The 12,506-nt window shown below is 39.9% G+C and overlaps 1 protein-coding gene across 4 annotated transcripts in view; it reads left to right on the top strand.

Annotated features, from left to right (window-relative positions):
* The window catches only part of THSD7B (thrombospondin type 1 domain containing 7B), a 288,594-nt gene that overhangs the window by 196,177 nt on the left and 79,911 nt on the right, over positions 1-12,506 (top strand). For all 4 annotated transcript variants that reach the window (XM_062605536.1, XM_062605506.1, XM_062605527.1 and 1 more), the window contains one exon: positions 9,691-9,869. In XM_062605536.1, the coding sequence (XP_062461520.1) occupies positions 9,691-9,869 (179 nt within the window). The remainder of the gene's footprint in view (positions 1-9,690; positions 9,870-12,506) is intronic.

Below are 12,506 nucleotides of genomic sequence, written 5' to 3'. Positions count from 1 at the left end.
TGTTTGGTAGCATGGAGGAGTCACCATTAAAAATTGCATTATTTAACAAGATTGCATTGCTTTTGGGTTCTGTCTGAATTTGTTGAAATTCTCTAGCAGAGGATGTTGAAATACATAGAGTGTTCAAAGTCATACTGCAAAATTGTAACAAAAGTCTATCAGGAGTTTGTTACATCAATACTCTGTGCTAACGTCACAAAAATGTCCTGTTTCCATCTCAAGATTTTCCATCATCTAAATGAGTTGTACTGCGCTCCCTGTGCCTATGCTGTGGGAAAACAGGACTATTCCCTTTTTTAAAATCCTGTTTCCATCAGATGTTTTTTATAGCACAGCTTTATTTAAGGAGGTCAGATGCCTTTGTGTCCCTGCTTCTGTAGCAAGGTGACCTGTATTAGCAAGAGTGAAACTCCTTATCCAAGCAGGCTGGACCTTCACAGCAGCTACCTGGCATATGGGAAAGTGCTCACAGATCTTCCTAATGCTGGTAATGGTTAGTGGCATCTTTAAAACAGCACCAGTATAATTAAAGCATGTAGTTAGGTTTCTCATTTAGTGTCTATTAGATGAGAAGGAGTTGAGGCAGTGTATTGATTTAAATGTATTGATCTGAGAGGTCACTGTGTCACTCGCCTCCTGTGTCGGTAGGGAGGGGGGCTGTGGGTTCAGAAGCTTCTCCCTGCCTTTTCAGTGCCTGTGCAACTGTGCTTGAACAGAGGCCCATTTACACTCAGTAATACCTTTTGAGTTTGTGAATTAAAGGACTAGGAACATACATTTAAAGAAAGGAAAAAAAAAGTTTTCTTTCATGTTGTTATGAGCCTTCTTGATAACATTAATTGCACATGGGTCTAATTGTTTGTGTTCTTTTTTTGCAGTCATCTGCTGCATTATTTTGTCTGAAATAAAAGCAGGATTATAATGCATAATACATGCTGATTATCAGGATAAGAGGACATGCATCAGCATTCCCCATTCTGTAAAATGGAAACTGTCACGTTGTTGTCTAAGGGAAGTTGTCTAAATGAGGCTTGTCTGTGTCTTGGGGTTGCAGCTTGGCAGCTGAAATGAGGTGGCATATTGTGCTGACAGTGTCTAACATTGTATCTTTAGAAACTGGCAGAAAGATGCTGTCTACGGAGAGGCCCCAAGCTCTGCAATGGAGTTTCTTAGTGTGCTCCAGCAGAGCCTGAAACCATTGACCTTCAGGCCATATATGATTTACTGATGGGGGTGTAGATATTTTTAGTGACATTTGGCAGCAGATTTCTCCCAGTGATGGGCCCGTGGCTCTGGAAGATGCTTCCTGCCTGGTCCAAATTGCCCAAGTCTATATTGATCTTCAGAGCACTCTGCAATGCACATCTATTTTCGGAGCTACTGTGCAGTTGGGCCACTGAGAGAAGTAAGATGTAGGAGAAAGAGAGGAATTTGATGGTCTGGACCATTTAATTTTGTCCTTGTGATATATTGCAGAAGTGTGTTCAACCCTGAAGAAAAAAGTCTTGGTTTATTCTATAAATCTCACAATAATAATAAAAATTAAACACTATCTCAGGCTTGTTTTAAAATCTGCTTTGATTATGAATTGAGTAGCCTGAAGAATGTATGCTAAATAATTCATAATAAAGTACAGTAGGGTGAGTTTCTTTCCCAATATGCAGAGGATGGTGACACTGGTAAAGATAAAAAGCCGCTCAGTTTTGTTTGAACAAAGTAGATGATTTTCCCAGTGGCTGGGTGATGAGCAAAGTATATGTAAAACCACAGCTGAGCTACTATCCTAACTGCTGTTGAGCCCTGCGGATGATTTTTGATTTGAGTAAGGACTTTCGTAAGATATCAGGGCTCCCAAGCAGCCAGCCCTGCCCTTCACTGGGGTGGAGCCCCATGAGGAGTGGGAATCATTTCCACAGCTGGTTTTTTGGAGCCTAGACATATTTGTGCAGTGGATTTCTGCCTCTGTGTGTCCAGAGTTCTCCGTGAGAGGAATGCCCGCTGTGATGTCCTATTTATTTGCACTATTTATTTAGACTCAGAAGGCAGCAGGTGAGTCTCTTTTCTCCAGAAGAGTTCCCAGCTTATTCTGCAATCTGTTACAAGGAGGGTGCTAATTAGTAGAGCTTTCCTTGTTTAATTAAAATATTAAACGTATCAGCTATTATAGTCATATATAACACAAAGTGTAAGCTTGCAAATGCTTTAAGGAAGAAAACATAATGTAAAATCAAAAGAAATTAGGAATCATAACGCAAAGTCAGCATCAACACAACTGCCTCATCAGGATTTATAGAGACTGTGAAATTGAGCAATAAAACCAACCTTTGGATGAATTTCAATAACAATAATGTGTTAAACTTACCAATGTTTTTTGCAAGTCCTCTCTGGTCTATTTAGAATCTATAATCAGTCTGCTATGAGATAATGAGACCATGTGCGTCTTTGTTGAGAAAAGCAAGTGGAATAATTTAGCTAAGGGTCAATTATTTGAGCTTTGCAAAATGTTTGATGTGAAAGGCTTTTTTTCTGGGTTTTTTTTTGCTTGTGCATTTACTGAATGTATTCATTAGATTAGCTCTTAAATTTCACAGCTACCAAACTAATAATGCACAAAATCTCTCAAATCCTTTCATATTAAAAAAAACAGCAAAACCCAACAAAAATAAAAACAAACAAACAAACAAAACCCCCAAACAGTTGAACACTTGTTCCATGGCATTATTACATCCTTTTCAGATGCAGCTGAAGTTGTTAGCAACTTTGACTCCCAGACTTATTGTGCTTAGTGTCCTTCAGTTAATAATGTTCTCCTTTGAAGGATGATTTAAATGTTCGGACCTGAATTTCTTAGGGGGAGGTGCTCTTCTTGTATGCAGGCCCATGGCTGGTGGCTGCCTAATCAGCAGCACATTGGGAAAGCCCTTGCTTTAGAACTATGATCAGCTGGTGGAGTTAATCTTTTAACTGCTTTCAATGCTTGATTCTAAGTTTTAGCCTGAATTAAAACACGAGGTTTGCTTTGTAGGAGATCCCAAAGATTCAGCTGAACAGAATCTGGCTCACTGAGTGCCATGGTCCGCTAGGTCTGCTTTATAAAGTCTTTAGCTATTGGAGTTTCAGCAGTGCATGGATTTACTGGTGTTATTCTATGTATTTCACAGTCAGTAACCAAATGAATATTAATTGCAAAATGAATCATCTTTTCCCCTTTTACTTTTAGCCTGTGTGATTAAAAACATTTCTTCTGTGTCACTGTCCACTATGCTGCTCACTTGTTTCTTGAAGGGTGATCTCTTTTATCCTATAGACTTCAAGGGAAATTAGTGGCATTACCACCAGGGGTGGTTGCAGTGATGCACAGAATTGTTCCTCTCATAGTAATGACCTTGAGTATTATGAAGCACCTCAAGGTTTACTAAAAACAGTAGAACCACTAGAAGTTTGTTAATTGAAACGGTGAAATATGTTAGAGATGATACAAATGACTTTAATGCCAGTTCAATTAGACGTGCATCTGTTTCCAAAGCTGCTAGAGAAATATTTATTTTCAAATCACTTTTAAGTCAGCCTCTTCAAATCCTGTTGGTGCTGTTGTTTAACCCTGTGTGCACACCTTACACCTGCAGCAAATTTATCATTTGGAAGTGCAGCAATCAGGTGGAAGCCTGTGTCTTAGCTTGTAAGCCTACTAATTGCCTGCTTCTCCCACCACAATCCATTTGCAAATACAGAGCGATATGGAAGGACACTGTAGCCCCTTGCTGGCTGTGCCTGATGTGGTATGTATGGCATCTTGTGTAGATGGGAAAGAAATTATGCTACTGCAAAAAATTCCCTCCAGTTCTGCAGTGCAACCCACAACCTCTTTGTGCTTCTGCGCTGACACCTACCAGCCCATCATTCAGCTGCCTCCTATTGTTATGGCTCTTTTGGGTTAAACAGCAAAAATGAGACAATAGTCTTTATACCGTGTATTTGAGCCATAACCTCTGATGCCTACCAGACCATCTTCCTCACTTTATTCATCTGCCTGCTACTGCTTTGTCTCTTGGTCTGCACAGAAGAAACGAGACAAGTAGCAATGTGTGGTGCTACATTGTGTGTTTGAGCCTTCCCAGTACATCCTGTGTAAACTGTGGGTGCTTTGTTTATTAGAGACTTTTTAAGGAAGAGATTCCATTTGTGGCTTGTAGAGCAGCAAACACATTGTTCTAAATGAATAAATAATAGTAAAATGAGCTGTGCAGCCTAGGTAAATGCATTTGTCCATCCATTATGTTGGCAGTGCCTCAGTAATAACACAGTAGCTCTTAAACATTGAAAAGGCTTATTTGATCATCCAGCTCATTTTTGCTGCCAATTGAGGACTATTCCCCGTAGTATATTTCAAAGTGCCTGCTTAAATATGCCATGCACTGGTGTTTCTGTTACTATCTCCTGTGACATCTTGTGTGTAGCTCCAAATCTGTGGTGTTCAGGAGCCTGCTCTTGGTTCAGATAGGACGGAGGCTCTTCTACATTGTTTCTAAATTGAATGGGGTTTATTTTAACAGTAGTTGAAATTTTGAGGACCAAAAGAAGTTAAAGGAAGCTTCAAGTAATAATATAAGAACACATAGAAAACAGGCTGAATATGGCTGGGAAGAAGAGGACATCTTTTTCCGTATAATGTCTTGAAACTCAGCTTTTTGGTACCAGGTTCTGCAGAGGAAAGAAAAATGAAGAATGAGTGAGATGTTTCAGGATGACACTGAAAACCAGCTGCATAAACTCAACCTTAAGCTAGTCTCCCCAGGCTGAGCGACAGTGACTCAGAAATGTGTTTATGTTATATCCTTTATTCATATTCTGTTATGGTAAGAATTATTTCTCTGGGTAATACCCTGAATGTAGAATTCTTTGTTAATAGGTTGCTTTTAATAGGATATCTCCTTTGTTACAAGTTTTCTAGGTGTGCTAATGCTAGGAATATTGTGTGTCTTTTCAGCCCCCTGACAATGGCAAGCCATTGCTTGGCTCCTACAGAAAAAAAAAATCCCACATCCTGTTCTCATGGGCAATGGTTGAGCTGAGTACAACATTATTTACTAGTTCTCATAAAAAGATATCCATAAAGGCATCCCCTATCTGAGCAGAGGGGATACATCACAGAAAGACTTTTGGAGGCAAATTTTTATTGAATGAAAACTTTGATCCTTGGGTATCTCAGTGTAGAATTACCCTCAAGTTGTTCACAGAAGAAGTAATGGCAGCCTGTGAGAAGAACTTGAAAGTAAGTTATGTTCCCATTTTGATTCTGAAGCATTATTCAATATGGAAAATTGGCTTCCTCTGGGCAGTATGGTAATTTAATGCTCTGTTAGCTGGACATTATTTGTTTATACTTAATGTAATTTAGAAATATGGGTGAGGAAACTCAAAAGGTAATGAACTGGCCTCTTAGAAACAGGACACCTTTAGAAATTCTGTGGTCTGCTGAGAGATCTCCCAGGGATGGAATACAATAGGCTTCTTTAGTTTTGTATATTATAACTTTTCCTTCCTCTTCTTTATGATTTTTTTTGTATTATATTTCTTTTTTTTTTTCTTATATTTCTTTTTCCTGTAGAGGTAGGTCTTGAATTGTCAATGGGCTTAGCCCATTTTGCCTTCACTGATAAGTTGATAACCCCTCTGTCTAATTCTACTTTGAAACAAGGCACTTTCTTTGTTTCTGTTGAGAGTTAATTACCTAGGCTGTCACACAACCCAAGAAAAAGTGATATTTCATACGGTGGTGGAACAGAACCCTTTGGAGAACTGCCTAGGAAATGCCTCTCATAAATCTATCATGACAAAATTTCTTTTACTTATCATAATGTATTATGAATTGCTTTGAGTGGCAACCTAAGCAGGTGGAGTAGAATATTAGTGGGATATTTGGGAGTTTAATTTTGGGAAAAATAGCAAATGCGTTTTGGAAATATTTGTGCATGTGTGTGCATGGCTATAACCTCACCTAGATGAGAATACAAAGCATGCAAAGTTGAAATATATGCAAGCACCATGGTAATGGATCGAGTCAGTGTCATGTGAAAGGCAAGGAGATTTTGTCAACTGTCTGTCAGGTCCCCGGGAAAGCTGAGACCCTTGTGCCTGGCCAGTCTGTCAGCATCCCGTTATAGGGACCCTTCACTGAACAGTCCTGCTGGATCTGGTGATTTGACTGACTAGTTCAGGGAAACATGCTAGCAGCGTAGAGGGGACCCCTCAGCAGGTCTTCCCGCTTTATTTGAATATGTTACCTGGTGAAGGCGAATGCTAGTGCCCATGAAGGACCAACGCTAATAGTCTATGGAATCACACTATTAATATAGAAACATGACCAAATAATGTTTGTGATCGCTGGTGATAGAGACTGTCTGCAGAAACAAGCCTGAAGTGATACACAACCAGACTATAATCACTAAAAACAGCTAGTGTGAGTTAGTTATTTAACATGCATAAGATAAAGTTCTTACCCAATAGGCATACCTGGGGTGGAGGAAACAGTTTTAGGCCATCAACTGATCCCAGAAGTTAACGATGGAGTCTGCACTGTCTCTCCCCGTCTCTCATTCACTTTTATGTTTTCAGGTAGAGCTTGAGTGACTCTAGTCATACATTATTTTATTATTGATTGGTGTAAAATTCTGTCACTTCTTGTTTAAAGATATAGCCAGTAAAAAATACAAAGCACATGCTCAGTGAGGGGTGGTTGTGCCTTGGAGGTGGCTAACTTTGAGATGGAGGTGTATTATAATGAGATTATAATGAGCAGGGTTCACCTAAGGAAAGTGATAGGACAAGGCATAATGGGCTTAAACTTCAACAAGGGAAGTTCAGGATGGATATAAGGAAGAAGTGTGAGGGTGGTGAGGCACTGGGACAGGTTGCCCAGAGAAGTGGTGAATGCTCCATCCCTGGCAGTGTTCAGGGCCAGGTTAGGCAGCACCTCAGACGACATGGTCTAGTCCTCATGGCAGAGGGTTGGAGCTAGATAATCTTAAGGTCCTTTCCAACCCAAACCATTCTGTGATTCTATGATTTTCCCACAGTTGTTGGCTTAGCAACTGACATCTTCTCTTATAGTTTCCATTTGACAACTGCTGTGCAGCTTATCAGCTGCGTGGTACCATCAAGTTTCCAATCTTGCAGGGAGTACAACAGGCTGCGGTGTTTCCACTCTGCTCCACCCTCCATTGCTCCTCTAGGATAGCAGGGTGTGTCGCATAGGGAACCATGGTGGAGTGGATTCTATGCATGCCAGCCATCCTGAAAGTGGAAACCCTCTATAATACTACAACTTCTGTTAGACCTCAGTTTTCTCTAATTTCCTCTCTTTCCCCACCCCTCCCCCCTCCCCTTGATTTCTTGTGGTCAGAAATAATTAAGATACCCAATTCTGGTGGCTTTGGAGCTGCAAATGAAAAGGCAATGCAAAACATGGAGATAAAAGGTATCAAAGAAAAATCAGAACACCATATGGGGACAGGTCTGCAGCTTTAGGGAAGAGTTACAGCATGAATTACTGGGGAAATGATTGCAGCCGTCAGGGTGCAGGGTGGCCTCTGTAAAGGAAGAGGGAACAGTACCATCATGAAGGAAAAAAAGAGAAGAAATACAGCATCGGTGAACTGAAGAAGGGAACTGTTGTTTCTAGCATTTTTAAGGCACTGTTTAGAAAAACAGCAGTATTTGTTGTGCTTCTTCTAGGAAAAGGATGTTTTCTGGTAGGGGATACCTAAATTAGTCTGAAACCTTTCTTGATGCTGACTTCAGTGTGAAGACCAGGACAGAAGCAGCATACTGCTGCCATGGGTCAATGCTCAAGATGTAACACAGTCCTGGTTTGGGGTAAGCTGCAGATTCAGGTATGGCAAAGTCAGTAAATACAGCTCCAGGCTGGAATAATCCTTGTGTCTCAGCCTTAGTGTTTCCCAGTTTTTTGGGGTTATTGTCTGGGAGTTTTAGAGGGCAGTTGCTTCTGTGTTGGGTTTTTCTGGTCTTTGGGGTTTATTTGGGTTTTTTTTCCCTCTCTGCTGCAGTGACTGTCACCTTGATAGAGTGGGGAAACCCTTCATGAAAGAGTAATTGAATGAGCTAATTTGGTATTCTGTAGGTAAGGAATGTAGAAGGAGTGTTAATGCGATGAAAAGCAAACAGAAAGAAGGCATAAAAATGAAAAACATCAGAAATACGGTAGGGATGAAATTCAGTTATTTCCATGACCATAGTTTCCAGCGCTATCAGAGGGCCGAAGCTGCCTTTAATAAAGGCTGATCTTAGCAGCCACTGACTTTCATGGTCTAACATGAAATCTCTTTTTTGTTTAAATTAAAATAGTACATACAGAGATGACAAGCAGATAATAGAAACTCAAGGAGAACAAATGCAGCACGGTAGGCAGGAAGATGCAGAAGTTGTTCCAGACTGCCAGCCTGAGACTGGTGCCAGTAATTTCCCAGAGGCCCCTAGGGTTTGGTGGCCCTCCGCTGCCTTTCTGCCCACCAGGAGCTCCACGGCCAGTACTGGGCTCTGCAAAATCTCTTTTTCCATATGCCAGCTCCTAAAACAGCTGTGGGGTTGTGCCTCTATGGAGGAACCTTGTTTTTTTCCTGGAGTAACCCTGTTGGATTTTAATTTGACAAGGTGTTGGTCCTTCAGATGTCTGGAATTCTGATTTTAAGAGACTATGATCTTGGAAGGACTTATATTTCAAGCTGGGTTAAGGTGAAAAAAGGCACCAAAATGCCATTTATGAAGCCTAGAATAGGCAAAACAGTTGTATAAAGAGAACTACCAGAAAGAAGTGGGAAGCAGGTTTCATCTGCTTCTCCCCAGAATTAAATCTTCCAGTACCTAAAGTGGCCTAGAAGAATGTTGTAGAGGGACTTTCTGTAAAAGCAAGTAATGATAGGACAAGGGGTAATGGCTTTAAAGTAGAAGAGGATAGATTTAGATTAGATATAAGGAAGAAGTTCTTCACTCTGTGTGTGGTGAGGCACTGGAACAGGTTGCCCAGAGAAGTTGTGGCTGCCCCATCCATCCCTGGAAGTGTTCAAGGTTGGATAGGGCTTTGAGCAACCTGGTCTAGTGGAAGGTGTCCCTGCCCATGGCAGGGGGGATGGAACCAGATGATCTTTAAGTTCCCTTCCAACACAAAAAAAGGAAAAGAGAAAATTTTAAACTTAAGAATTCGGCGCTGCTCCAGCTGGCAGGCTGCAGGCAGGTCCCTCACACATGTGTGCGAGCTGCTAACAGCACAGTGCAACCCCTGGTTCTGTCAGATGGGAAGAGAGCCTCTGACTCCCTGCCTATGCTGGCTCTGGAGATAGCTAGCCTTATGGCTACAATCTCATAGGGAAGATAATTACTACCTGTTGATGACCACCAGCTTCACGACAAATACTTTGGCAAGTGTGAGTCCTTTATATCAGTCAGTTTTATCACAGCCTTTATTGGACTAAACCAAGTAGAAATTAGATTTAGTCACTGCTGTTCTTTACAAATAATAATACCATAATCTTGTGTTAGGAAGGTGTTGTCAGCCTGCCAAATGTCTCCTCTTTCAGAAGTTCTCATTTTGTGTTGATTACACGCCGTGAGACAACAGAGGATCAGAATTCATTAGCTGAGGTGATTAAAACCTTTCTTAAATTTTTGGTTTAGGTTACATTGAAGAATCTTGCACAGTCCCCTGCCCATTTGATTGCAAATTAAGCGATTGGTCCAGTTGGTCCCCTTGCAGCTCTTCTTGTGGACCAGGGGTGAAAGTCCGATACAAGTGGCTCAAGGAGAAGCCTTACAATGGAGGTCGTCCCTGCCCAAAGCTGGATCTCAAGAATCAGGTGAGCAGCATTAAATAGCCAACAGAATTCTGTCTGTACTTACTGTATTTTTCAATTGTGATGGAAAGGTGCTGTGTTGGTGAAGAAATTAAAAATAGGAATTATCTTTGGGATCACACCGTGTGTTAGATTTTGTAGGCAGTCCTCAAACTTCTTGAGGATTGAGGGGGGGGAGATGCTCATGTAACAGCAGAATTTGACTGCTGCAGCAGTCCTGTCCTGAGTTGCAGCACCACTTCTAACACCTGATTCTCAACTTGCTTCATTTTTTTCACTTTCCTTTCTTTCCTTTTTTTTTTTTTTTTTTTTTTGTGAGAAACTTGGTAAATACTTTTCTTTTTCCTTATTACTATTTGAAATTCATAGGCAGTAGCCTAACAGAAGCAGCAGGGACTACAAAAATATAAAACTGCAATAAAGTGTATGTTGTCCATACACCTCAGTGCTTTTCTTAATAGATCAGACAGATCACCAAAGAGGCAAAATGAAATCCCTCAGTAAGTTGTATGGTAACAATAAGCTCCTTTGTAATGAAAAGATACTGGGGTTTTTACCCATAGACACAGCAGACTACTTCCATTAAAAGCAAACTTACTGCTATAAAGTGTTACCTATTCCCATACACATTAAATTTGCTAGTTTCAAAAGCCTTTCAGAAGATATTAAAGGAAAGAAGTTGTTTAAACTTAGAAATTATGTCTTTGTACGGTTTATTGGTGCACTGTGTGTAAAGTGCTGTGGCTGGTATTAATATAAACGTAGTTGGTGGGTTTTGCCACTTTGTTGGGAACATGTCTTGGTATAAAACCCACTGAATTCGTTAGAGGGCTTTCTATTGCAGGCTCAAATAGTGACACAAGTACATTGAGGTCTGTTTCTTTAGATTTGTGACTTTGTTTTTCCAAGTGCTTTTTTTGTTTTGTTTTGTTTGGGTGGGTTTGGGGGCTTTTTTGTTTCTTTGTATGTGGGTTTGGGTTCTTCTTTAGGATAGCAACAGTAACTATTTCTAGCTGGTTTAGTGCACAAATGGATTACCTGTTTACAATTTAGATTTATAGGATTGGATCAGATGCTATATATTTTCAGAGCTTTTAAAGTAAGAAGAAATTGTTGTGCTAACAAGAAAAATGTGTGTATATACATACGTGTAAAAACATATGTACAATTAGGTATGCACAAATATACACATTTTGTATTAATATTCTATTCCTTGCCTCCTCAAGCACTTCTCAAAATCTTTTGCACAGTTCAGAAAAAGTTTTGCTCTGCACCCACTGGACTTCGACTTCCAGCACAGATTTAAACACACTGAGGTCTTTAGGCACATCGCAGCATGCACAAGTTGCTTACCCAGATGGTAAACTAAATTAGCTATCCCACTGCTGATTAGCTAAGCTGGACACATATTATTAATCCACTGCAAGGCAGAATGTCTTCTGTTTCCTTTGGTCTGGGCGGTGTTTAAAACCTAAAGCAGAGCTCTATAGATTCTTCACATACAAATATATGACATCTTGGTTATTTTTATATAATCTTAGTGAAATACCTGCTGTAAAATATTTCCTTCTGTTTGCTGTCAGGCATGGGGAAAGCTAAATCACCTTGGTGCTGAGATTTGCTCTTTCACTGGCTACTGTGCCATATTGTGGTTTTCGCATTTTATAAAGATATTACATAAATTTAGAACAAATAATAAACTCCTCCATGTACCTTATTTTTTTCTATTGTATTTTTAGGTTTTGATGGGTTTCTTTTTTTCTTTTTTTTTCTTTTTTTTTTGGAGGGGGTGGGATTGTTTCTGTTTTGTTTTTTTTTTTTGTTTTGCTTTTTAATTATTGCTTCTGAGCTTGGGTATTGACATTGCTTAATCAGTTGCTTTGGCAAACTCTCCATTTTCTAGTGTCTTACAATTAAAGCCCTCAGTCAGTTTGTGTCTTTTTTTCATTAAGCCAAATCATCTTTTTACCCTGTTCTTGTGAAGGGTTTTTTCTAGGCCTCTTGGCAGACCCCTGTATGGCTTTTTTTTTTTTGCTGTTTTTTTTTAATGCCTTTCAGATATTTGACATAAATTTAACTAGACAGAGCACTACTTGAAACACTGTTACAGCAATTCTCTCTTACAATTTCCCACCATGTCTGAGGCCCTGCTGATACAGATATGTTAGCAAAGCTACTGCTTTGGAGAGAGGGGCAATTTGCATGATCAAAACAATTGATGATATAAGTGATTATTTGAGTCACATAAACAAGCCTATCCTCCTAGAGTCAGTTCAGCTTGACAGTCGTACAGCTTGCTTGTGTATTTAGAACAGAACTTTTTAGCAAAAGTTTAGTTTCATACAGAGATAATTACATATCTTATTATTGCATGATATTCCATGGAGTTTATACTCTTAATTCCACAAAGGTTTTGGTTCCACAGGTGTTTCGGCTTTTCTGATCTTGAAGCTGTTCTTTCAGATGTCATTCTCCCCACCCCAGCCTGTAGAGCCTGTCAAGCAGTTCACTTCTTTTGCAGTTGTTGTGAGATGTAAAATCAGAGTTAGGAGAGTTAATTCAGATTTTAGTGTTTTTTCTCATTATAGGTTATGAGCTAAGTTGTGCCCTTACAGATTTTATTCTAGGTTTCATTATTTT

Source organism: Pezoporus occidentalis, unplaced genomic scaffold (genome assembly GCF_034315485.1).
Source record: "Pezoporus occidentalis ecotype Australia unplaced genomic scaffold, CSIRO_AGI_Poc_V1 ctg12, whole genome shotgun sequence".
Taxonomy (NCBI): domain Eukaryota; kingdom Metazoa; phylum Chordata; class Aves; order Psittaciformes; family Psittacidae; genus Pezoporus; species Pezoporus occidentalis.
Note: the sequence above shows the minus strand (reverse complement) of the source record. Positions and strands in the feature narration are given on the sequence as shown.